The sequence below is a fragment of the Salvelinus alpinus genome, chromosome 6 (assembly GCF_045679555.1).
Source record: "Salvelinus alpinus chromosome 6, SLU_Salpinus.1, whole genome shotgun sequence".
Classification (NCBI taxonomy): Eukaryota; Metazoa; Chordata; class Actinopteri; order Salmoniformes; family Salmonidae; genus Salvelinus; species Salvelinus alpinus.
In genome coordinates, this window is record NC_092091.1 from 18,680,750 (window position 1) to 18,706,916 (window position 26,167).

General features: G+C 42.9%; 1 protein-coding gene and 2 pseudogenes across 2 annotated transcripts in view; 2 read left to right on the forward strand and 1 right to left on the reverse strand.

Annotated features, from left to right (window-relative positions):
* LOC139578289 (SRSF protein kinase 2-like) overlaps nucleotides 1-9,278 on the reverse strand; it is a 95,460-nt gene extending 86,182 nt beyond the window's left edge. For both annotated transcript variants that reach the window (XM_071405693.1, XM_071405692.1), the window contains exons 1-2: nucleotides 9,128-9,278; nucleotides 8,836-8,902 (exon numbers count right to left, since the gene is read on the reverse strand). In XM_071405693.1, coding sequence (XP_071261794.1) covers nucleotides 8,836-8,902; nucleotides 9,128-9,143 — 83 coding nt within the window. In that variant the 5' untranslated portion in view covers nucleotides 9,144-9,278. The remainder of the gene's footprint in view (nucleotides 1-8,835; nucleotides 8,903-9,127) is intronic.
* A 1,079-nt stretch (nucleotides 9,279-10,357) lies between these two features.
* Nucleotides 10,358-20,530, forward strand: LOC139577988 (pseudouridylate synthase 7 homolog; annotated as a pseudogene).
* A 108-nt stretch (nucleotides 20,531-20,638) lies between these two features.
* On the forward strand, nucleotides 20,639-23,168 carry LOC139577989 (polyamine deacetylase HDAC10-like; annotated as a pseudogene).
* Nucleotides 23,169-26,167: the final 2,999 nt, after the last annotated feature.

Below are 26,167 nucleotides of genomic sequence, written 5' to 3' on the forward strand. Positions count from 1 at the left end.
GGATCCGGACCGCTGTCCGCCAGTTGAGTATGGCTTCTCTAGTGGTTTTGAGTTTAATGCTAGCAGAAATCATAAACTCAGAATTGAGATGACTGAGTCATCTCGAACCATATCTTTAGAGTTAGGGGAGGTTTAGCCATCCTTCATCTCAGTGTGTTAACCTACAAATCTATCTGATAATGCATATAAAGTGCAAAAACTAACTACAAACAGGTATAATCATCATGTAATAATTCTGGCAGCATTGAAGCTGGACATGGAAAGGTTGATCCATGACTCATTCAGGCAGTCGCCCAGGCAGTCATGCCAGGATAAGTGTGAGCATGCAGCCTCCTGTATGCCTGTGTGAATGAGTTGGTGATAGGATCACATTACTAGTTACTAACCGACTGTAAACCACTGAATAAATAAGCAACAGTTGGATGAAAAGTGCATGTTCTGATAGAAAGTGAACCTCTGGCCAGGATGATGAACAAATCCCTCTATCCCTCCACCCCCACACACAGTCAATACCTTGTTCATAACATAGACCATAAAACAAATCAAAGACGAAAGATTCTATCAAGTCATAAGTTATGTCTTGTAGAAATAACTGGCTGCCAAGGCCTAAAAAACTTCCCCCAGAAACCATTTAAAGGGCAGTGAGCAAACTTAATCTGTCAAGAGGCAGCATGAATGAGACAGATGGAAGAGAATATGAGGCACTCAGGCCCAATTCAGACTGTCTGCAGAATATACTCTATTTCAGAACCATCCCATCTACATAACCTAACACAAATGTACACATGGACATGAAGACTCTCTCTCACACACACACATACACTCTGCACCACACCCAGCAGCACTCTTCCTGTGTGTGTGTGTGTGTGTGTGTGTGTGTGTGTGTGTGTGTGTGTGTGTGTTCTGTTCTGTTTCGCTGTAGCTGTTGCTGAGGATCAGTGAAAGGAGCCTCTGTTCTTCCCAGCTTTGTTGTGATCTTCCTTTCTCAGGCCCTGTGTTGTTCTGATGGCAGGGTGTGGCCAGGTCAGATGTCAGCCAAATAGGCAGGGGGGGGGTCGACGGGTGGGCGTAACCCTCCAGGGGCTGGGGGGTGCAAACAGAAGAGAGTTCTCTCCATATGAATGGCGAGGAGGCTGTGATGTGGGTCAATGGTACGACTGCTTTGCTTTGGCCCCCTCTGGTTTCAGTTAGGTCTATATGAGCCTCCTGTCTGTAGCAATAGACAGACATGTAGACATAGCCCTCCTGAGGGGCCTACCCCATACACAAAACAACATACACACGTGGGCACACATGATAAGCTTATACGCTCATGCGCACGTGCACAAACATGCACACACACAGAAAATGTATGGACAGGAAGGACAACTTGTTGCCTGAGTATTGCTATGATGTCACCTGAGAACATGTCATGCGTTTGTTTGTTGTGGTTTCCACTCCGGCTCAAAGTGTGTCTCTACAGAGAGATTGTTCCAAGCAGCAGCCAAGCTTTAACAAAACATACAGTTATGACATTTAAAGGTGGCAAAAGCCAAGATAGAGTGTGATACAGGTAAATTTTGTAAGGTCTCTTTCAGAGCAATGTCAATACTCATGAAGTCACACATGATGTCAATAGACCCAATTTCAATCAACTGAAATTGATAGATACATTGTAATAGATCCAGTAAAACTAGGGATGCACCGATATGACATTTTTGGCTGATACCGATATCCGATATTTTCCTTGCCCCCCCCCCCCCAAAAATGAATAACGATAACCGATATTTAAAATTTTAGCTGCCTTTTAAGCATTCTAGTACAGTTAAATAGTTGAAACACACACACACACACACACACCAAAAAGTTATTTTGCTGGCATTTAAGTCCCCATTACCAGTAAAACATAATCAAAACCTATTTCTTTCACTTACTTGCTGTGCTGTTTTGTTGTTCATTTGTTCAGTCGTTTCATTCTCAACCAGGATTTCATCATACATGTCAAGCAGTGAAGTTTCAGCTCTGTCTGTCCGTGGCCCCTCTTCGTCGGTGCGCACTGTCACTGTGTCTGTTTCCATCTTGTCCAACTGTGTCTGTAACATTTCACGTAAACCCTGTTTCTTGTCTGCATCGAAGTAGCGGGCCTTGTACCTAGCATCGAGTATGGTGGCCACACCGTAAAGCAGCTCAGAGAATGCCACAAAATCGCTTGTTCACAGCCTCTTGTAGAGTACTTTTGCAAGTTTTAACCCCACGGTCTGTCGGCAGTTTTGTTGAGCAGGCATTTCAATGCCATGACAGAGGGTATCACGTCTGCTGCAGTTGCAGTTGATGAGCTTATTTCTCGAGTTAGTTGTTTGAATGGCGTTAGGAGTGTGTTCATGTTTCAAACATGTTCCCAAATGCCATTGAAATGGCAGCAGCGGTATGAGAACCAGCACATTCTTGAGCATGCAATACGGCTTTCCTCAGTACGAAATCCTTATCAACCCACTGTGCTGTCAGACTCAACATGCTCATAGGGCTGACATTGCTGGTCCAAATGTCAGTCGTGAAGCTAATAGCAGTAACACCCATAGCAAGCAGCTCATGGATGTGCATTCCAACAATACTGTGTAACTCCGGTAGGGCAACATCTGAAAAATAGCGCCTACTTGATACAGTGTACTGGGGCTCGAGGTGCTCGTCCAGTCGGCGAAAGCCAACATCATCCACGACAGAGAACGGTTGATTGTCAAGGGCAATGAATTCCATTATCTTGGCGTTAATGGATTTTTCCTTTGAGTTGTCTTGCTGAAATGTTCTTACTCTTTCAAATGACTGCTGGACTTGAACTTGTTTAGTTGCTGGAAGTGTGCCCTTAGTATTTTTCTGCTTTTGTTCTAAGTAGTCTCTGAACATCTGGGGGTGATGCACTTTCAAATGAGTAATTATGTTTGTGGTATTGAAAGATTTCACCCTCTCCCCTCCTCAGGAAATAATAGCAGTACAAATGTTTCATATGGCCTTTTGGTTATCTTCCTTTGAAACTTCAAAATAGGTCCACACAGCAGACATTGTGGTCTAGGTTAGGAATGCTGTGTTGCACGTGTAAAGCAGTATTTGTCGTGGCGTCATTACCTCATTTACCTACGTTACATAGCTATGACATCGGTTTTGCACATCGGCGTTAAACTAGACATCGGGCCGATGTTGGCATTTTTAGCTAATATCGTCTGATTCCGATATGCTTACCGATATATCGTGCATCGCTAATTATAACAGCATGATAACAAGATACATTTCTAACATCATTCAATTAATGGCAAGAAGAAGAAGAAAAAAAACAGTGCTTCAATACATTTCTATTTGACATGTTTGTGAGTGACGTGCGGAATCATTTGGTGAATGTTTCCTGAAGCAACAGCGATTCCAACCCCTTCCACAGCGCACCTGTGTGGGCGGAACCTTGGTATGGATTCACCTAATTGTGGCCAGTGACTACACCGATGACTTTGGTTCAATAGCATTGTGCCATGAAGTCTGCTCCTCTCTCTCCAGACCAATTCGTATGCACTTTACAGGGCCAATGTGCCGCTGTGCGCATACCAACTACTGCACTTCGTCACAAACGGCTCACGCACCATGCAATAGACAGCACTCACACACCCAAACCAAAATTTGCACCAGATCATTCTCACTCTAGTAGAAGTCCTTCGTCTACACAAACACTCACACTCTGTTAGGCTACATCACCAACAGCCATCTAGCAGCCACAGACCCCAGTGTGATTCACATATAGTGCCTTTAAACCGACGAAAGTAGCTAGTTTATTCATTTGGGATGCTTATCTGTCTCTGTGCTGTCATTACTGCAATGAGGCCGAGGAAGCCTGTCACATCAGTCAGATCTCTTTTACAACCTCCAACCAAGGTTCAGGGTTTCAGTCTCAGTTGCAGCTGAAGTAACCTAGTACAGAAAAAAAAATACTGGGTTGTTTTGTTCACCCAATGCAGGCATTGGGTCACTTAGTTGGGTTGTTTTATTTAAAAAGAGCAAGGTTGAGTTGTTGATGGTGGGTTATTGGTGCTGGGTTATTGAGATATGACCAGATCCTATAGCTGTACATCAAATCAGCAATCTCTTCTAGCTCAGTCCCCAAAAAGGAGTGGTTCTGACCCCTGCGCACACACGTGCTCAAATGGCGAACACTTGTGCATAAACGCTGCGCAAATGGAGCCTGTCATTACAGCCATAAACAGTGATGCATTTATTTTCAAAACACAAGATACCGAAATAAACTGTGTTTTACCTGCATTTTGATCTGAAAGTCATTCATGTTAGCAGTCAATATCAACTAGGGATAGCGTGTCACATTGTCACTTCTCAGGAGTCCAGAGCAAGCAGGATCATATGGCCTACGTGTATGCAGCAGAGGTTGCAGGATTGGATAGAAAGCATGATCTGTCCCTCACCTTTTTCTTCCTCACAAATATCATATTTAATTTGCCTGAAAGATACATCTTCATCTCATTTTTTTTATTTTTTATTTATTTCACCTTTATTTAACCAGGTAGGCTAGTTGAGAACAAGTTCTCATTTGCAACTGCGACCTGGCCAAGATAAAGCATAGCAGTGTGAACAGACAACACAGAGTTACACATGGAGTAAACAATAAACAAGTCAATAACATGGTAGAAAAAAAGAGAATCTATATACAATGTGTGCAAAAGGCATGAGGTAGGCAATAAATCGAATAATTACAATTTAGCAGATTAACACTGGAGTGATAAATCATCAGATGATCATGTGCAAGAAGAGATACTGGTGTGCAAAAGAGCAGAAAAGTAAATAAATAAAAGCAGTATGGGGGGTGAGGTAGGTAAATTGGGTGGGTAGTTTACAGATGGACTATGTACAGCTGCAGCGATCGGTTAGCTGCTCGGATAGCAGATTTTTAAAGTTGTTGAGGGAGATACTTCAGAGATTTTTGCAATTCGTTCCAGTCGCAGGCAGCAGAGAACTGGAAGGAAAGGCGTCCAAATGAGGTTTTAGCTTTAGGGATGATCAGTGAGATACACCTGCTGGAGCGCGTGCTGCGGGTGGGTGTAGCCATCGTGACCAGTGAACTGAGATAAGGCGGCACTTTACCTAGCATAGCCTTGTAGATGACCTGGAGCCAGTGGGTCTGACGACGAACATGTAGCGAGGGCCAGCCGACTAGGGCATACAGGTCGCAGTGGTGGGTCGTATAAGGTGCTTTAGTAACAAAACGAATGGCACTGTGATAAACTGCATCCAGTTTGCTGAGTAGAGTGTTGGAAGCTATTTTGTAGATGACATCGCCGAAGTCGAGGATCGGTAGGATAGTCAGTTTTACTAGGGTAAGTTTGGCGGCGTGAGTGAAGGAGGCTTTGTTGCGGAATAGAAAGCCGATTCTTGATTTGATTTTGGATTGGAGATGTTTGATATGAGTCTGGAAGGAGAGTTTGCAGTCTAGCCAGACACCTAGGTACTTATAGATGTCCACATATTCTAGGTCGGAACCGTCCAGGGTGGTGATGCTAGTCGGGCGTGCGGGTGCAGGCAGCGAACGGTTGAAAAGCATGCATTTGGTTTTACTAGCGTTTAAGAGCAGTTGGAGGCCACGGAAGGAGTGTTGTATGGCATTGAAGCTCGTTTGGAGGTTAGATAGCACAGTGTCCAAGGAAGGGCCGGAAGTATATAGAATGGTGTCGTCTGCGTAGAGGTGGATCAGGGAATCGCCCGCAGCAAGAGCAACATCATTGATGTATACAGAGAAAAGAGTCGGCCCGAGAATTGAACCCTGTGGTACCCCCATAGAGACTGCCAGAGGACCGGACAACATGCCCTCCGATTTGACACACTGAACTCTGTCTGCAAAGTAGTTGGTGAACCAGGCAAGGCAGTCATTAGAAAAACCGAGGCTACTGAGTCTGCCGATAAGAATATGGTGATTGACAGAGTCGAAAGCCTTGGCCAGGTCGATGAAGACGGCTGCACAGTAATGTCTTTTATCGATGGCGGTTATGATATCGTTTAGTACCTTGAGCGTGGCTGAGGTGCACCCGTGACCGGCTCGGAAACCGGATTGCACAGCGGAGAAGGTACGTGGGATTCGAGATGGTCAGTGATCTGTTTGTTGACTTGGCTTTCGAAGACCTTAGATAGGCAGGGCAGGATGGATATAGGTCTGTAACAGTTTGGGTCCAGGGTGTCTCCCCCTTTGAAGAGGGGGATGACCGCGGCAGCTTTCCAATCCTTGGGGATCTCAGATGATACGAAGGAGAGGTTGAACAGGCTGGTAATAGGGGGTGCGACAATGGCGGCGGACAGTTTCAGAAATAGGGGGTCCAGATTGTCAAGCCCAGCTGATTTGTATGGGTCCAGGTTTTCCAGCTCTTTCAGAACATCTGCTATCTGGATTTGGGTAAAGGAGAAGCTGGGGAGGCTTGGGCGAGTAGCAGCGGGGGGGGCGGGGCTGTTGGCCAAGGTTGGAGTCGCCAGGAGGAAGGCATGGCCAGCCATTGAGAAATGCTTGTTGTAAAACTGTAAGTATTGAAGGTAGTGTAATGTTACAGCTATCTTTAGACATATAGCCAGTACCCACCACTGAGGTATATAATTGTAACCCACCCAAACTAGGCCTAGCTGAAATATGTAAATGATCAATGAAAACACCAGGTAGCCTATTGTTGCAACCTGGTCTCAGAGCATTTCGTATTAATCTGTATGTAAAACCAAAACACTCTATTTAGTATGATATGTTACGAATTACAATTCGTATTATTATATTATGAATTGCAACACGTACAATAGGTTACGAATTTGCAAAATGTACAATATGTTGCGAATTTGCTAAATGTATGATATGTTACGAATTCTAGCTAGGTGGCTAGGTTAGCTAGGCTAGGTCTTAGGGTTAGAGTTAAGGTTAAGTTAAGGAGTTAAGTTAAAGGGTTATGGGTAGGGTTAGGGGATGGGTTAGCTAAAAGGATAAGGTTAAGGCAAAAACGAAAGTAGGGTGGTTGGTCGGGGTGGGTGAGCATATAACACGAACATCTAGCAACCCAAAGGTTGTGATTTAGAATCTCAAAATGGACAACTTTAGCATGTCTAGCAATCCAAAGATTGTGAGTTCAACTCTCATTACGGACAACTTTAGCATTTTAGCTACTTAGCAACTTTTCAACTACTTTGCATGTTAGCTAACCCTTCTCTCAACCTTAAGTAACCACCTGTCTTATTTAACCATACCAAACGTAACACATCATACTAAGTCTAGTCTGGTCTATGACACCAGGCTGATTGTTGTAGCAAAGATGCGTCTGTAGCAGATTGCTAAAATGTACTTTATATGGATAATATCAATTTAGGTAGTCTACTCTATTTTTGACATGCAAAATTGTAGAAAATTAAACAAGCGCTTTCCGGTCACTAATCTGTATATGTGCGCCTGCCTTTGCGCATCATTGCTGATGACTGGTAAACAGTCAAGAACTGCAACTTTTTGGTTGAGAAGCACAGATTATATATTTTTTTCAACAAGAATTTGGTGCAATGCAGATCGAATAAGCAAAGGTATAAACATAAAATACAAATGGTAGGCTATTCTGTATGTAGCCTATTAAAATATGTATGAATTGTTTATATTTTTCCCATTGTTTCACACTAGCAACCCCACAAACCTTCTCCTTGAGGGGGTTTGATTAATCCGTGTAGGCGTGTTTTGCATCAGCTGAAAGTTTATTGCATTCAATTTGGAACCGGGCTGGATCCCAGGCACCAGGCTCCCAGTTCAAAGCCCACAGCGAAGTCGGCTCTAAACAAAAGTGACGTAAATAATCACGTGTAGTAATTACTAGGATTTTGTGTTTTCCCATGCAAAAGGGATTGCTTTTGATAAAAATGCCTTATCTGCCTTCCAGAGTTGCGCAGATTACTGTTCGATTTGAGAAGGGCACGCCTCCCTTCTCCGCTTTCGCCCGATAGTTTCAAGTCATCAGTCTCAAGTCAGTCGAGTCCCGAGTCTTGAAGCTCAGAGTCAAAGTCTAGCGAGTCCAAATCACACTCGAGTCAACACCTCTGGTAATAAATCATCTTTATATTCTAAAAGAATGTGTAAAATGCTAAACATTTTAAAGAAAATGTTGATTTGCAGTATGTAAATGTAACATGATGAACAAGAATTACATTTACTCTCACAGGTTGTCAATAAGAGCTTTCTTAAAGCCACACCCCTGATAAGCCACGCCTCCTGAAAAATAACCTAAGGATTACATTCAAAAATACCCAGCTGCTAGGTCAACCAGCATGAAAGTTAAAAAATATCCAATTGATGGTTAAATTAACCCATGTTTGGGTAATCCCAACAACATGTTGGGTTTTCACAGAAAGAGTCAGTCATTGCCGATGTATTAGGCCTACGATATACAACTCCAGCATGCAATTCATATCCTCCTTGGGCAAAAAGCCATTCCAGGCACGAGATATCCATCGACCTATCCATACACAAGGGGGCCCGAGGGACGTTGCCAATGGCAACTTCCGACACCACACAGTTGGAGCGCCCAGACGAGCTGGACCAGAGTTCCCGTACCAGCACCTGCACCACCGCCCTCGCAATATGCCTGCTATGTGTGCGGTTTGCCATACGTGCCAAAAACAGACTTAGTATGTTGCCTTCGCACCAGCTACTCAACCAGCCACTGCCAACAATGACAATTTAGCTGGCTGACGTTCTATGGAAAGCTTAATAACCGCTGTCACGACCTGACACAAGAGACATAACAAATGAGCACAGCACCACCAAATACCACTTCCACTCCATTCCATTCCGAACACCGCCCTGCTTACCTCCTTCCGTGGGCTGCTTTGTCTTTTTTCCCCTTGGGCCTTCTCTTTCGGGCCTGGATTGCCATCACTAGAAGAGATTAGATTAATGTAGAGGTAGGACCGACGTCCGAGCACCGAGAAGGGACAGAGAGAAAGAACAACACATCAGTCTCGAGCTATAGCTGGCCGGTCCAGGCATCCTTAACCAAAAAGGTTGGAAACCCCCGCACGCGCGTAATTTCAACACCTCTTATCAAAACCAACAAAAGCTGTCCCGTAGTCGGAATAATTGAAAAAGAAAATATTTCCATACCTTTCCTGGAGCTCATGATGTTTTCCTCCTTCCCTTCAGCAGCAGCAGCAGCGGCAGCTCAACCGCAGCAGCCGAGATCTCACGCTCTCTAGTCTCCAGCCTTCTCTCTGGAGAACGCGCACCCCCTCTGTCGTTAGGAGGAGGAGGCGCGCTCAAGCACTGGAGCTATATGCTACGTGGCCGCGCACAACTGTCACAATTGAGGTTAGCGCGAAAAGGAGCGCTTAAATTGAAAGAACCAAAACCAGAAAGACTGAGTCCCTCCGGTCAACATTAGACTATCCCCATTTTATTAATGTCTCTGATGTCTTGAACATTAAAATATTTCCCCTGCCTGCTTCCCTATTTATCCCCACGTCAAAGCACTATTAGCTCAGTATTAGCTCATCTAGAACCTAAAATAGTTATTCCGCTGTCCCCATAGGAGAACCCTTTGAATAACCCTTTTTGGTTCCAAGTAGAACCATTTCCACATAGTGTTCTACATCGAACAAAATGATTCTAACTGGAACCAAAAAGTGTTCTACCTGGAACCAAAAAGGGTACAGCCGAAGAACCCTTTTGGAACCCATTTTTCTAAGAGTGTAGGTTAACTGGGGTGTATCATGAGCAAGGGGAACCCTGAATAACACAGAGCCTCCTGCTGAATTATCCACCCTATTTTATATTTTTTTCAAGACATGTTATTGACATGCTGGTTCTGGCAAAGTCTCCTTTTCATCCAATGTTGAAAGCTGTTTAGGATTCTGGGGAATGACTAGGCCTATCTCAAATGGGCCCAGAATAGGCTTAGCTGGTTAGGTCAATGGGTTTCAAAAAGTATCTGCAATTTAGTTATCTGTTGTGTCACCCGATCAATCCATAGCTGGTGGGTCATATTATGGCAAACATAATCCGTTATTATCTCACCCTGGATCACATATATAACTTTCTCTGACCCAGAACAACAATTATCCTACAAATAGGCCTATTTCTCAAAGACATCTGTATTTTTTTTATTTACATTTAAAAAAAGGCCTGCCTGCGATTGGCAATCTGCGATTAGCCTAAATTTTCTTATTATAGGACTAGACTATTAGAAGTATAAAGTATATAAACTATAATCGGCATTGAACACTATGTGGCAGCTGAATCATAAGCTATTCATAAATGAAAGATAGCGTTATATTGAAACACTGTGGCGTTTGGCCAATGTAACCCTAATTCTGATACAAATCGGCGGATTCGATTATGCTGGGCAAACAGTCCCGTGACAGAAACGGGCAAAAGGGGTGAGTGACCTTCTCAAAACGAACAGTAATCGGCGCTGCTCGGTTGTGAAAAAGGCACAATCGGCGCTGCTCGGTTGTGTGCGTTTCACTATGAGAGAGATAATCTAATACTCTTTATTTAGGTACTCTGACTTTGTGGTACATGAGGTCAACAAAGAAGGCAAGACAGTGCGGTTGGATGATCTCTCGGTTCCTGAGGAGGCGGAGGTGAGCTAACAATGTATCAGTAGAACTATCTTTCGTCTTGCAGTTTAGAGTGAAATATAATCATTCCTGAAGTTAAAGCTTGACTCCGTAGCCCTTTACACTCGTACCCGTATACGTGTTGGAAATGGAAGATTTGAGCACTAATAAGCACCTAAATTGGAACGTCGTGGCTGTACAGTAACATGCTATACATGACGTCAAAGCTATTCCTCTGCACTTCAGTGCTGTATGTGTTTTGGCTGACAGCTGTTCTGAATTTGAGCACCGCGCACAACAAGAAGTTGACCTCATCCCTCCTGGTAATTGGGTAACTTTAGAAAATGTTTTGTCTAAGTAAGAGAAATGCTGTAAATTTAAGAGGACTCAATGTATTTTGAAAGATGAGACGTTAAGGATTATAGTAAATACGGCCTTGACAAGCAAGCCAAACCCCCGTGACTCCCAGTGTGCACTTCACATCTCACTTCAAAATTCATGTCATATACAGTGTCAATATTTATGATTTTTATGTTTGATTTTAACTTACAAGATGAAGTGTCGTCATACCCTGGGTAGTTCTGAACACAATGAGCATATGTTATATTGTGAAGAGAGCACACGCACCTGAATGCACTCATGACTTCCTCCTAGCCGCACCAAATTGCCTTGTGTAAGATCATATTTTATAACTTAGCTAGTCATGTTGGCAAGAGAACAAGCTTTGAAATCATGGGACACCTGACTCAGATTACAATTTATAATGGGCCGTTATTGGATTGCGTAAACAACAACAGTAGTTGTGATTTCAGGGATGGAGGGTTGTGTTCCAAACAAAACTACAAGTGTTCCTCAGCAGCAGCACAGCTAAGAGAGCTCCAAAAAGTACCTTATAGTTGAAGACTCTTCTTCGAGTCATATAAGTGCGTTGAAATTGCTTAGGGACAACTGTGCACACTTTGGAGAGATGTGTGTGGCCACCTGGAGACACCAGTTAGTCCTGCTTCCCCAACTGTGGATTCCATCTTTAAACTGTGATGTTGGGTTTGTCTTGTGCTAGGAAGCCAGTGTGGCAGAGCAGCCAGGGTCTGAGGTTTTCACAGAGGAGCAGAAACACTAACTTGAGCAGCTGCAGCTCTTCAAGAACAAAGAGGGCAACGTGTCCATAGAGGTGAATACGCGGACTTTCTCCAAACCCATTAATTAAGTCTGAGAATTTAGTAGTAGTTTGTTATCCACCTTGACCAGTGGGTTTATATAACGTTGAATAGTTCACCTGTCTTGAAAGGTGACCAGTTGCTTCTGGTTGAACACAGGTGGCGGATGACACCAAAGAGAAACGGACCCTGGTCCACAAAGCTGTCAAGACCCTGGACTGGAGACCAAGACAGAGGAGCGGGAGGGAAAGAAGTTCATCGTGGCCTACCACGCAGCCGGGCACGCAGCCGGGCAGAAAGCACTCGCAGGTAGAGAGGAGAGAATGGGAGATGGGTGTAATGGACCTATTCTGGGTTTGTATCTCTGGTTTATTTTCGCAGGGTGAAATCTCTGTAACGTCTGTCATAGAACAGAATCAAGTCGCTCTCAAGTTTGTGTCTCTTGCTTCAATAAAGAGTTTACATTTCAGAATGGGGGAAGTTATTATTGAATGGTTGGAAAGGGTTGTGCTGCATGCCCTTGTTCAGCTTGGCCTCTTGGCTCTCACTGCATGTGGTTCTGTCTGAGTCGAGTAGCTACTGCCTAGTAAAATAAAATACTGGGTTGGCTAGCGTATGGGATAAAATGCAGGCTGCATGAATGAACAGGTGCATGTGCAATGTCAACACAACAAACCTGCATGAAGATCCTGACCAGGCCCGTGGCCTGTGAGAGAGCACATGGATCTTGACTTCATCCAGGTTTCTGTGAACTTTTAGGCCCAACAAATCAGTAGAATCTCCTTGACTGGCCTATTTTGAGATCAGTTAAGACATTGACATTATTCACATCAATAATTTCCTGTGAATTCGGTAGCTTGTGCAAAAAGAGCACCGCACGGTTGTCATCAAATAATTGCTTTGTCACGTCCATGGCACACGACTTGCTGCACAGAAACGGTTTGACACAACAGCACTCCAAACCTGCATGCTGATTTGCCACCCCTGTCGGTCTGTCTGCCTAACGGTCCATGAACTTCTTTTAGTAACAGTCTTTTATCGTTTATATTCTATTCCTTTTGCTCTTCTCTGTGGACAGAGGTCAAAATCGCTGCAGGTAAGAATTCCTTGTCCACACTGCTCAGAAAAAGAGTGAGGTACGTGCAATTTAAAGGTTTCAGGAGACTCCAGTCTGTAAATGTTGGTAGCCTCACATCTGAGTAAATATCAGCTCCTTATCTGTCATGGCATCATCAGTCTTGCACGATTGTCTGTATGGTAAATAAATAGGCATGACTATTTTCAGGGTGTGATGAACTGTTATCTTATTGTTCAGGCTAAGGGAACAGATCCTCAGTTGGTTAGTTTATACTTTAGAGCAATGGGGAATGAGTGTTCAAGTGCAGTTTTAATTATTCGGACATCTTGCGACATGCAGGATGCTCCCGGCATAGTTTGTTAGAGAAGTGGTTAATTCTGTATGTGTTGGGGCCCGTAACGAAGCTGCTTCCACCCAAAAAGATAAGAGCCAGATAGTAGTTTCAATAACTTATCAAAGGCCTGAACACTGATGAGGATGTATTCTCTGGTGACAGAATGTGTTAGATATCTGATTCTCTGCCTGTGTCTCCACGACTTACTCCTTCTGTGTCCCTGGACAGCCCCCAGGAAACACTCCTGGCCTAAGAGCCGTGGGGCCTTCTGCCACTTTGTCCTTTACAAAGAGAACAAGGACACCATGGAGGCCATCAACGTGCTGTCCAAGTTCCTCAGGTAGAACACTTGTTTTTTTTCATAGCATTTCTCACAGGATGTGTAAGAAAAACGTCTGCTAAACTGTACAACTCCTGACAGTGTGCGTTTGCTTTTCTCTAGGATGAGGCCTAATGTGTTCTCCTACATGGGGACCAAGGACAAGAGAGCCATCACTGTGCAGGAGATTGCAGTTCTCAAGTGAGTGTGGTGGCCTGCCACTTATCAAACTGCCAAACATGTAATTATGTTCTTATTCATTAAAAGTCCAACGCAGCTGTTTCTGGGTAACAATGAAGTACATTAAGAGCTCTACATAGTCTATGCAATGGAACTGCAACAGATCCAACGGAGGTTTGTTTACGTAGCTCTACGTAGTTGTACATACTTTTGTGATGCAGGATTTTTGGAGCCCGGCACAAACGGAGCTCTGTAGCTCTATTTGCGTAGACTATGAAATCACTGTGGAGAGCCTTTACTGTGATTGTTTTCAATTAAAAAGTTGTTTAGATATTTATATATGTTTTTACAAAAATTGCTTCTTAGCAAAGAGCAATTTCTCAAGCAAGAATTTTACTAGGACTGTCTGGGAGTGGTCTGAGTGAGGAGCCTAAGTGGAGGGATATTTAACCTGAAATCGATCTTATTGGTCTATGAACTTACACTGCCTGGTGATTGTCGCCAGGCATGCCAAAACTCCACCCATGCAAAACAAGCAGAAATTTCAGGCACTCTTTTCAAACACCTCTTACACTAAAAAAGCATTATCATAATTTTCACAGTATTATTCTAGCCTCCTCGTGTGGAATTGTATATAGAACATGGGGAAATCCTGTTTTTGACTGCACTGGGCCTTTATGTTGCCTGTGACTTCAGGGTCACAGTAGAAAGACTGTCTCACCTCAACAAGTGCCTCAATAACTTCAAGCTGGGAAACTTCTGCTACAAGAAACACCCTCTGAAACTGGGGGAACTACAGGGAAATCATTTCACTGTGGTCATCAGGTCAGTGGATACTAGCTGCGTGTGATGTCTGTCTTTGATATAACATTCTTTGTAACTCAAACTACTCTCCAATCCCCATTTTATTCAAATAGCAACAACTTTTAATCTGCTCTGTGTTGCTATTTGTTACTGGCTGGTTGTCTCCCACAGGAACATCACCGGAACAGATGACCAGGTCCAGCAGGCCATGACCTCCCTCAGAGAGACGGGCTTTATCAACTACTACGGCATGCAGCGCTTTGGCACCACTGCCGTGCCCACACACCAGGTTGGCAAGTAAGGACAGACACACACGCGTACACCAGTGGCTGGTGGCACCTTAATTGGGGATGACGGGCTCATAGTAATGGCTGGTATGAAATATGTGGAATGGTTTCAAACACAATACCGTTCACTCCATTCCAGCCATTATTATGAGCTGTCCTCCCTTCAGCAGCCTCCTGTGACATGTATAGGGTCAGCAGTCAAGAACATGACTACTCTGTGCATAGTGTAACTGGCCCACGGGTATGGGGTAGGCAGGGGATAGGTGATTTGACTGTTGTGTCTGGACCAGAGCCATCCTGCAAGACAACTGGAATGAAGTGATAGATCTGATCCTGAAGCCTCGCCCTGGAGGTAAACAGCCACTCTCCTTCCTTTGACTCGGTTTTGAATACTTTTCATGTAATGTCAGCTACCAGATGGCCAAAGCATCATTGCAAGATCATGTGTTCGACTTAATTTACCGTGACCTTTCTCTCTGCAGCGGAGAAAGGTTACCTGGTGAAGTGTCGTGAGGAGTGGGCCCAGTCCCAGGACCCAGAGGCAGCGCTTAAGAAGCTACCTGTGAAACGCTGTGTGGAGGGACAGCTGCTCCGAGGCCTCTCCATGTACGGCAAGAAGAACATCATCACTGCATTTTCCATGGTGAGCTGAGCCAGCTTTTACAAACTAACTGGCAAATGCACTGTTATGACTAATCAGGAAGTAATGGGTGACTTGCACACACTTTCCAAACATCATGTACATTATTTATTTATCCCTGTGTGTTTCCAATGGATTGTATGTTATTAAATGTTGTAAAAGGTGAGAAACAAACTTGGCCACATGGGTCCACTGTTGATTTGTTTGATTCATTCAGTCTGTTTTCGTCAGGTTTACTTACGGTGGGTTATCTCCCTGTGTTGGCCCTCATCTTCTAGATCCCTCGTAACAACCGGCTGATGTACATCCACAGCTACCAGAGCTTTATGTGGAACACCATGGTCAGCAGACGCATTGAGGCCTTCGGGCTGAAGGCTGTGGAGGGAGACCTCGTGCTCAGAGGAGGTGGGTCCTATCTGTCTTGTGCGCCTTCGTGTGGGTGTATTTGGGGACAACTGAGTTTTAAATCCTTTGTTAAATCTTCTGTAGAGGACGAGCACACAGCCCAGAGTGCCTGTCTCACAGATGGCTCTGAAGTGTGATAATCCATGTCGAAAAGAGGGCTTCAGACCACCTGCTAGGCTGTACTGAGTTAGTGTTTATTCTATGTAGGGGCTCAAACCAACTAATGTACACATCCTATTCGCCCTCTATCTCCAGGCACTGCGTTCGTGCTGTCTGCAGCTGAGGCAGAGACCCACTCTATTCAGGACGTGGTGATGCCCCTACCAGGGTTTGATGTCATCTACCCCACTCACCACGGTAAGAGAGCCCTGCATCCTGCCATCCTCCATGTCAGGGCACAGTCCCCACACAACTGCTGTTCTGATGCCTGTTGTCTGTGGGGTTAGAAGCAGGGGAGAAGAAGATTTTCAATCCCTCGACTACTATATCTCTGGAGTATACTATTCTATTTAGATATGTGGGTGAGGTGTGTGTTTCAGATGTGATTGTGTCTTTTCCTCCTGTTCTGTAACAGTGGGTAAGGCCTACAGGGAGATGCTGAGTGCAGATAACCTGGACATTGACAACATGAGACACAGGGTGAGGGACTACTCTCTGGCCGGGGCCTACTGACGCATCCTCATCAAACCCAGTGACGTCAGCTGGTCTGTAACACTCACTATCACCTCGGTATCAAGTAATATAACAATTTTCTGTCATAGCTAACTAGTAAAGAGCTATCTAATAGTATTATGCAAAATGTCGTTACACATTCCAAAGACATAAAAAAGAAGCTGAGGATTGCTTTATTTTTAAAAAAAATATTTAAAAAATTAAATGCATGAGTGTGATATGCAGTACCAGTCAAAAGTTTGTACACACCTACTCATTCAAGGGTTTTCTTTATTTGTATTATTTTCTACATTGTAGAATAATGGTGAAGTCATCAAAACTATGGAACAACACATATGGAATCATGTAGTAACGGGAAAAAAGTGTTAAACGAATCAAAATATATTTTATATTCTTCAAAGTAGCCACCCTTTGCCTTGATGACAGCTTTGCACACACTTGGCATTCTCTCAACCTGCTTTACCTGGAATGCTTTTCCAACAGTCTTGAAGGAGTTCCCACATATGCTGAGTGCTTGTTGGCTGCTTTTTCTTCACTTTGCGGTCCAACTCATCCCAAACCATCTCAATTGGATTGAGGATGTGTGATTGTGGAGGCCAGGTCATCTGAACTCTGTGAAGCATTTATTTGGGCTGCAATCTCTAATGACCTTATCCTCTACAGCAGAGGTAACTCGGTCTTCCTTTCCTGTGGCGGTCCTCATTCAGAGCCAGTTTCATCATAGCACTTGATGGTTTTTGCGACTGCACTTGAAGAAACTTTCTTGACATTTTCCAGATTGTTTGACCTTCATGTCTTAAAATAATGGACTGTTTCTCTTTACTTATTTGAGCTGTTCTGATTGGCTCAACTGATTCCACAAATGAACAAGGCACACCTGTTAATTGAAATGCATTCCAGGTGACTACCTCATGAAGCTGGTTGAGAGGGAAGAATCTCAAATGTTAAATATATTTTGATTTGTTTAACACTTTCTTGCTTACTACATGATTCCGTGTGTGTTATTTCATAGTTTTGATGTCTTGACCTTTATTCTCAATGTAGAAAACAGTCAAAATAAAGAAAAACCCTGGAATGAGTAGGTGTCAACTTTTGACTGGTACTATGTGTTTTATTTATTTATTTATTAGGGCGACAGGTAGCTTGGTATCAGGGGAATTAAATAATTCCTTTATGTACTCATTAATTAAAATCACTCTGTCTATTTCTAAGTATTTGTAAGATACTTATTAACATAAAATAGACAGGGTACAGTCTTATTAATATTAGATAATAGTATTTATTCTCGGAGCACGCTCCCATTTAACCATAAACAACAGTTTATATACAGAATATGACGTCATTGGTTACAGAATAAAGCTCCTCCTCTTAACCAAGATAAAACGGGTTTGAAAGTTCATTCCAACTCAACAGCGCACACACATGACACACAATATCAGTTATTCTCCTGAAGGCTCACTATAATTTATTACCACTTTAGCAGACAACTCAAGATAATGGAAGACCTAAAAAGTTACTCACTGCCTTATCTAAACATCTCAGGGCTAAGTTGGGTCAGTTCAACCATAGTTCAACGATCCTTTATGTTTACTTTATAACCCACAGCACAAACCTCTCTAACTAAGTTGGAATGGTGTTTATTATGTTTTAATTCCTCCTTGTTCATACTACATAATCCCTTCCTTATGAATTAACCTTATTAATCAGATATAATAAGACAGTGTAGAGTTCAATTAGTTATAGTTTTATCTAAATGTAGACATTGTTTTAGTCATTATTCATAAAATTCCTAACAGGTGGTTAGAGCGTTGGGCCAGTAACTGAAAGGTTGCTAGTTTGAATACCCGAGCCAACAAGGTGACAGAGTTTTCAATGTGCCCTTGAGCAAGGAACTTAACCTTAATTGCTCCTAGGTCGCCACTGATAATGGCTGACCCTGGTCGTGACCCCCGCTCACCGCGGGTGTCTCGGGGAGTTGGGATATGCAAAAAACACATGTCCAGTTCACATGTATATAATACACACTTGTACATGTGTGATACTGGACAAATATAAGCACCCACCTAATAATTATTGAGGCCTTTGTTAAATGCACTTTAAATAAATATTTTGATAATATGTCCTCAATTTCTTCAGCTACGATGTTGAGTTGTATTTCTTGTATCGTCTCCTTGTGTAGGGAGGTGATTAACTATGATGACCCTCGTATCTCTCTGGTTCACACTGATGTGGAGAAACTAGAGGACCAACCTCCTCCTGTCTTCAACAAAGGTCTGTTCCAGCTTCATGTTGCTGTACATTGATCACTTGTGTTCCTCCTCAACTTGGCTTGTATGTGTACCCCCACTTTAAGTGGTAGAGAAAAACAAAGAATTCTTGACAGCCCTCTTTCTGGTGAAGTTTCTGCCTCTTTTTTTCTTCATCATCCCTTCCTCTCTTCCTCCCACCTCCAGAGGGGAAGTACAGGGCTTTGAGGATGGAGTTCTCTCTGCCTCCCTCCACCTACGCCACCATGGCCATCAGAGAGGTGCTCAAGATGGACACCAGCATCAAGAACCAGACCCAGCTGAACACCACCTGGCTCAACTAACACAACACGGAACACAATTTAACTGAGCTGTATCCAGCCATGTCCAACGTTGCACATAGAAATGTTATGAATAGTGCTGACACCATTCCCCTATTCGATATGACGATCATATCTGGTCTACACGATACATTTCTATCTGAACTTTCTGTATTGTTACTTTCTCCTCAATAGGCCCTTGAACTGCATATAGGCCTAGACTACAGGGCTGTGTTTACAGGCTGCAGAGCAGTCCACACTGTATGTGCAAGTATCTGTAGACTGTGGGAGTGTGTTTGGTACTTTGCCAAGCCAAAAGTCATTCCTCAAGGTGTGTCATAGTGATGATGGAAATCATCAGAGCCACCCACACAACCAAGAGCAACATCTCTGTTATTTAATTTTTTTATCCGGAGGTTTTAAAGCGTTCCTGCACTGGTGGAGTTGAGAGATATGATTTTGAAATGAGTGACGTGCTGCCTAAGCACTTACAGGCGACGTCTAGGAGTTTCTCAGTAACCCATGGGGGTGTTCTGAGGTAGGGCTGGGACGATAAACCTAAAATGATCGATACGGCCACTTTTGCATGCAGCATTTTGTTGATACCATTCACTACCATAATAGTAGCCTATACTAGAGAAATGAAATGTGCTAATATGGGTAATGGCTACAACAAACTAGTAGTAATACAAAACAGTGGTGCACATTACTGTTCTAATCGTAGTGTTCTATGTATTGTTATCGTATCAATTCAGGCAATCTATCGCAATATCTATTCTCTGGAACTCTGGTAGAAAGATTTCCTCTTTAAGGGACACCACCTCGACTCTGTCACTCACTTCCCCAAAGACGAATAAATAAACTTGACGTCCCTGCTACTTCCCACAGTACTACAATGAACTGTCCCTGATTGTACAGAATTGTCGTTTGCTTTTTTTAACTAATATGTTTATTTATTTTGTAGAAACAACCTCTCTTTTTTACAGAGCGATAATTAAAATGATGAGTGAAGACTTTTGGAGAAGGTTTTGACCTCCCGGGTGGCGCAGTGGTCTAGGGCACTGCATCGCAGTGCTAGCTGCGCCACCAGAGTCTCTGGGTTCGCGCCCAGGCTCTGTCGCAGCCGGCCGCAACCGGGAGGTCCGTGGGGCGACGCACAATTGGCATAGCGTCGTCCGGGTTAGGGAGGGTTTGGCCGGTAGGGATATCCTTGTCTCAGTATGTAAAAAAAAAAAAAAAATGTAATAAAATGTATGCACTCTACTGTAAGTCGCTCTGGATAAGAGCGTCTGCTAAATGACTAAAAATGTAAAGGTTTGTTTCATCAGACATTTGAGATACAGCATTCTGTTCCAGCCTGTGCCACTTTCAGAGTATCATGTTGCCTATAGTAACTATTCAGCCCAAGAAGATCAGTCCTATGAATTACAGTTCCATCGTTAAACAGTGGGAGCATCTACTGTCATAAAACTAATGTTGCTTGACTAAAACACTTTTATTCAATAGACATTGACATTTGTGTTGTGCTTTGGGGGCACTTATTTCTGGTTGGTGGCAGTAAAGATGCATCTTGGCAATGACAGATCAGTTTTGGGTTCCAGTCGGCACTGAGACAATGCCCCGGTTGCTGCTGGTCATGGCAGGTGCTGTGGAGCTTACCGTCTGGCAGGGTGGCTCTTGCCAGCTGGCTGTAGTTATTGTAGTGATTGCCTGCTATCAGTGCCATGGCTCCAATCTGTGTTTGACTGGATCCAGTCACCAGCCAGTTAACCTGGTATACTGAGAAGGATCTCATGCAGTTTTACTTAATTTTCTGTTATGTCATGCTCTGAAAACAAATCTCGGTAACAGAGCACTTCAGATTTGTTTATATATTTGAATCTGTGTTCGGGTATATGGAAGAAAATCACACTAGCACATTTTCTAGCAGGACTGTTGTAACCTTGTGAGTGACCACCATATTTAGTTTTTTTACATGGCCTAAGTAAGATATTATATTATTTTGACTGTTTTACTATATATATTTTTTAATTACCTCAACATCTGCACGTCACACTTTATTATTCAATTTCATTCTAAACAAAATTCAAAATGTGTAAATGTCCACGTTCTTTGATATGAAAACCAATCAAAACTGTCCTGTGGTCAGGTGACACAAACATGTCTGTAATAAATACACGATAAATGTGTTCCTCTAAATCCAATATAAAGTTGTATTGCTCTGCAGCGTGTTTTACAGGTATAGCTATTTACATTCCCTCAACTTTGCTTTAAAGTTGTGTTCCCGTCTTTCTGGCATTGAAGTCCTTACTACTTTGTTGAAAGATGTCTGGAACTGCTTTGATTTATGAGCAGATGGCCCGCTACAAACTCCTATGTGAGTCTCCATCCTTATTGTACATTATGTTATTCTATGCACACTGCAGTATGGATAAGTCTACTTCTAACCGGTGAGATGAAATGGACTATCTATAATTATCTTTATTGTCCCAATTGAGAAATGTGTAGTGCAGTCAGGGTAAAAACAATATATAAAAAACAAGACTGAAACTGGCAGAGGCTAGCTAAGGTGTCAGCTATCTCGGTCAACTGTAGAACATCTACCACTGTGCCAAGCTGACAATAGAGGCCACTCTCCAGCTGGTGGACAGTGTGATGACTGGGGAAGTGAGGAACGGTATGGCTCTGGTCAGGTGGGTTTGTATTATGAAGGGACAGAATGTGGGGTGAGCTGTTGTAACTTTTCAAGGGATATGTTCTGTGTTGCACTGTGATGTTATGCCTTTCATAGACTCCTGTTATGTCTGCACCCTAACACAAGGCCATTGTGTTCTGGAACTGTTGCTTGTATAAAATAACTTGAGTAAATAATATGATTGTGTTATCACCTCCCACTATATAAGGGACATGGAACCGTTTACTCCTGAGTTCTTCCCTGTGAAATCAGATCTCCCCTGCAGCTGCTTGATTAAAGTTATTATACAATTGAATAGTCTCTGCCTTAATCTTTGGATTACATTTTCCAAAACAATAATAATAATAGGTTAATATAATTTTGGGGGTAAAAAACATACAACAGCATGTACAATGTATTCTCAGAGGATAGCACTTACAATTCATAATTAAACACTTGTTTCCAAAGTGGTCCTTGATTTATATGAAGAGATTAGCCCTCAGCTGTTAAATTTACAATGCTCCTCGAGGTGTCATGGACTTCATGTATGTCAGTTAACAGTATCTGGTAGTTGCTATTCTCTCCCTCCTCTCTATCAGACCCCCAAGACACCACAGTCTGGCAACGGCTTCTGTGCAGTGCTGCCAACGGCTTCTGTGCAGTGCTGCCAACGGCTTCTGTGCAGTGCTGCCAACGGCTTCTGTGTTTTTACAACATAAGTCATCGCTGCCCACTATGCCAAGAAACACTACAATGTCAAGAGGTGAGCAGGACCTAGATAGAACCCACTCCTAACGGATTACAGTGTATGCCTTTGAAAATAGAATTAGAAATAGAATAGGAGTTTTTATTTTTATATATGTATATCTTTTTTTCTAAGAGTGCTTTTGTTTTGCCCAGGATGTTGATAGTGGCCTGGGACGTGCATCACGGACAGAGCTTACAGTTCTCTTCCGAGGCGAGTGTCTTTTCTTTATCCTAGACTGGACCTTTTGGCTGCTAATCCATCTTGACTGACACCACTCCTTGTCTCCCATTGTGCTCTACTTCTCCTGGCACCGCTATGAGCACCAAGGCTTCTGGCCCAACCTGAGGGAGTCCAACTATGACAGTGTGGGCAAAGAGAAGCGCGCTGGCTTCAACAGCAACGTAACCTGGAACTAGGTCAATGCCATAGAAGTAGAATTCTAGAAGTCATTTCAATTTTTAGAAGCCCTTGTTTCTTCCTCAGTAGCATTATGCCTTCAGTTCTCATTTGATCTCTTGACTGGTTACAGGTGGGGATGGAGAACAGTGATTACCTTTCCGTCTTCTTCCATGTTCTCCTGCCTGTCGCATATGAGGTGAGGCATTCTCCTGCATCTGCAGCACTCACAAAACATGATCAATCTCTATGATCAATCCACTCACAAGCCATACTGGGACTGTCTCAAACACACAGGTACTATATGACATTCGGGCTGTGACGGACATTTTGGATGACGGTAATTGGGCAGCAAAATGACTGCGGTCTCTAATATCCGTTCTAATAGCAAAAAATAAATATTTCGTTTTTTTACGCACATTTTCTCCTTTCCTCTTCTCCTGACTACATGTTCTTCCACAGAAATAGAATGAATAGACCAGGTGTTTGCATTTCAAGTCAATGATGGCGTAATGGGTGGACTGGCGATCATTGCGAGTGTACCCATAGGCAGTGGCGGAACTAGAGTTCATTAACATACTATGAATAGTCAGTGTCTCTACCTCAGAACTGCAGCTCAATTTCTCTCTCTCTCGCTCTCTCTTTCTTTCTTTCCTTCTTTCTATCTCGCTCTCAATTCAATTCAATTTGCTTTATTGGCATGATGTAACAATGTACATATTGCCAAAGCTTATTTTGGATATTTACAATATAAAATAAAAATGAAAATCACAATTGTCAATGGGACAACAGTAACAACAATAACCAAGTGTCAAAATAACCATACATTCAACAATACATTCAACATCTCTCTCTCTCTCTCACACACACAGGGAGCGCCTAAGTGCCAAATGATCCTAGGTAGATATAAAACAGCATAATTCTGCGGTTCTGGTGAGAACTGGCAAAATGTTTCACAACCTCATCCATGTTGAGGGAGCGTGCCCTCCTTGACTCCACACTGAGGATTCTGAGGTGACTTAACCTGTCATCAACCATTGTTGTCCTAAGGTGGGTTTTAATCAGTTTTAAAGCTGAGAAGCTTCTCTCGCAAGAAGCACTGCTGACTGGTGTAACAACAGAAATCTTAGAAAGTCAAAAATGCTCATGGAAGACCTCTTTATAAGGTTTCTCAAAACACAACAAAGTCAAGGAGAGTAGACGGTCTGTCCCTTCCACTTTTCTCTCTCCTATCAAGAAGCCGCTTGGTTTGATGAACCTCTTGTTTGAGGTCCTCTAAATCTGACTCAAAGTTCTGAGCAAAGGCAAACAGAGGCTCCTCATTCAAGAATGTTGTATTCTTTGAGTTGAGAGACTGGACCCCTTGCATTATCTCGCAATTCTTCTTTGAAAAACGCCTCTGTAGCTCAGCTGTGAGACTGTCAAGCACCTGATAATAGATTGATCTTTGGAAGCTCTCAACATCACTTTGGTCACTATTTTTCTGTCCTACAGTGCTCGTCATCAATGAGTCGTGAAATCTTAAGCTTGTTTGTACACTTATTTTGCAGTGCTCTGCAATCTCTTCAACCTCTTTCCATAGTTCTCCAAAGTAGCCCTCACTTCTGTAGTTCTGTCTGTAAGGCCACCAACTAGATCCACAGCCCTTGCTAGGTCAAGAGAGCTTGATTGGAGCATGTCAGAAAGACAATTGGCATCACCAAGCACTTTACAAAAAGTAATCAAAAGCCCTATGAAATAAAAACAAAATAAACAAAAGCCCCCTTGCCTCCACTGATCTATCACCACTATTTTCAAGTGTGATATCCTGTAGCACTCTCAGAACTGCTGGAAGCCTGTCCCTCAGATTATGGCATGCCATGTATCTGCATGCCCACCTTACATCTGTAAGTCTCTGTAGTTCCCTGGGCTGCTGCTGTGGATACAGCCTCTTTCTGAACCGCAAGCCACTTGAGATGAACGTACGAGCCAGATACAAAGTTATAAAGCTTCTGCAGTAGAGCAAAACAGTTAACTGCCTCAGGCACTGATTTTACAGCATCGACAAGAACCAAATTCAAACAAAGTGCATTACAGTGCACATAAAATGCAAATCTTGCACTGTTTTTAATCCGTGCAGACACACCAGAATGCTTTACGCTCATGACGGATGCACCGTCATAGCCTTGTCCCACATGATTATTTCTGTAGTCCAGACCATGTTTTTCAAAGCAATCAATTATCATTTTTTATGAGACCTGCTGCATCTAAGCTTTCAGCTGAACAAAAGTGTAAAAAGCTTTCGTGGATGGCCCCGTTGTAATAGTGAAGACATTTGTTATTTTTTCTTTAAATCTTTGGTTTCATCTGCAATTACACTACACTAAAAACTTTTTTGCTTCTCTTGTTATTTCACTTTGTACCATCTCAGCTAAGCCCTCAAGGACTTCGTTCTGGATTTGGTGGCTTGTGTACTTAACATTGCCACATGCATTCATCCTTTTCTCTATGAGAGGGTCATGCTTTCCTATTTCTTCTAAGATTGTCAAAAAATGACCCTTGTTGTGAGAGTCATCAGTCTCTCGATGACCTCTCTGCGCTATATTTTGAGTGGCAGTTAATAGGAGCACATCTGCAATTGTTTAAATGTAAGTACAGGTTTTCCTCCACTTTATTTTTCCGTTCCTCATTTATGACATCTAACATTGATGAGTTCCTGTCAATAGGACTTTTATGCTGATTCCAAGCATACATAGCATTGATATGATGCTCTGCCTTTGATTGGAGCTTAAACCCAGAATCTTTAAACAGAGCCTTTTTCCTCTTACAAAAACCTGAGTGAGATGTGAAGGCAGATTCAGGTGTATTGGGCAGAGAAAAATGCCTACAGGCGAAACAACAAGTTGAATCTTGACTGACAGAATATTCAAGCCATGAATTGTCATTATACCAGGAGCTGTTGAAAGCCCTTTTCCTAGTACCATGCTGAGTTCTGGGAAATGTTTTCAAACACAGCTGTATAGGACCCTCTTCTCTGGATCTTGAAATGTCTGAAGTACACTTTAAACAATGTGTCATACCTCTATGGAAATGTATAATTAAGGGATCCCCAAGATTAGATACTAATAGCTGCTAACTAAAATGTGTAGTTTAAAGTATAGGCCTGCCATTGGTTCCTTTTGGAACATCATATCTAGTGCTTGATGCAGTTGTGAGGGGCTCGATGACATCTCCTGGCAGCTCTGGCTCACTGTCTTGCTCAGAGGTCTCTGTGTCATCCCTTGATACATCTATTACAATAAAATAACACAAGAACCAGTCATGCCACAGACACCAAAACTAGGACA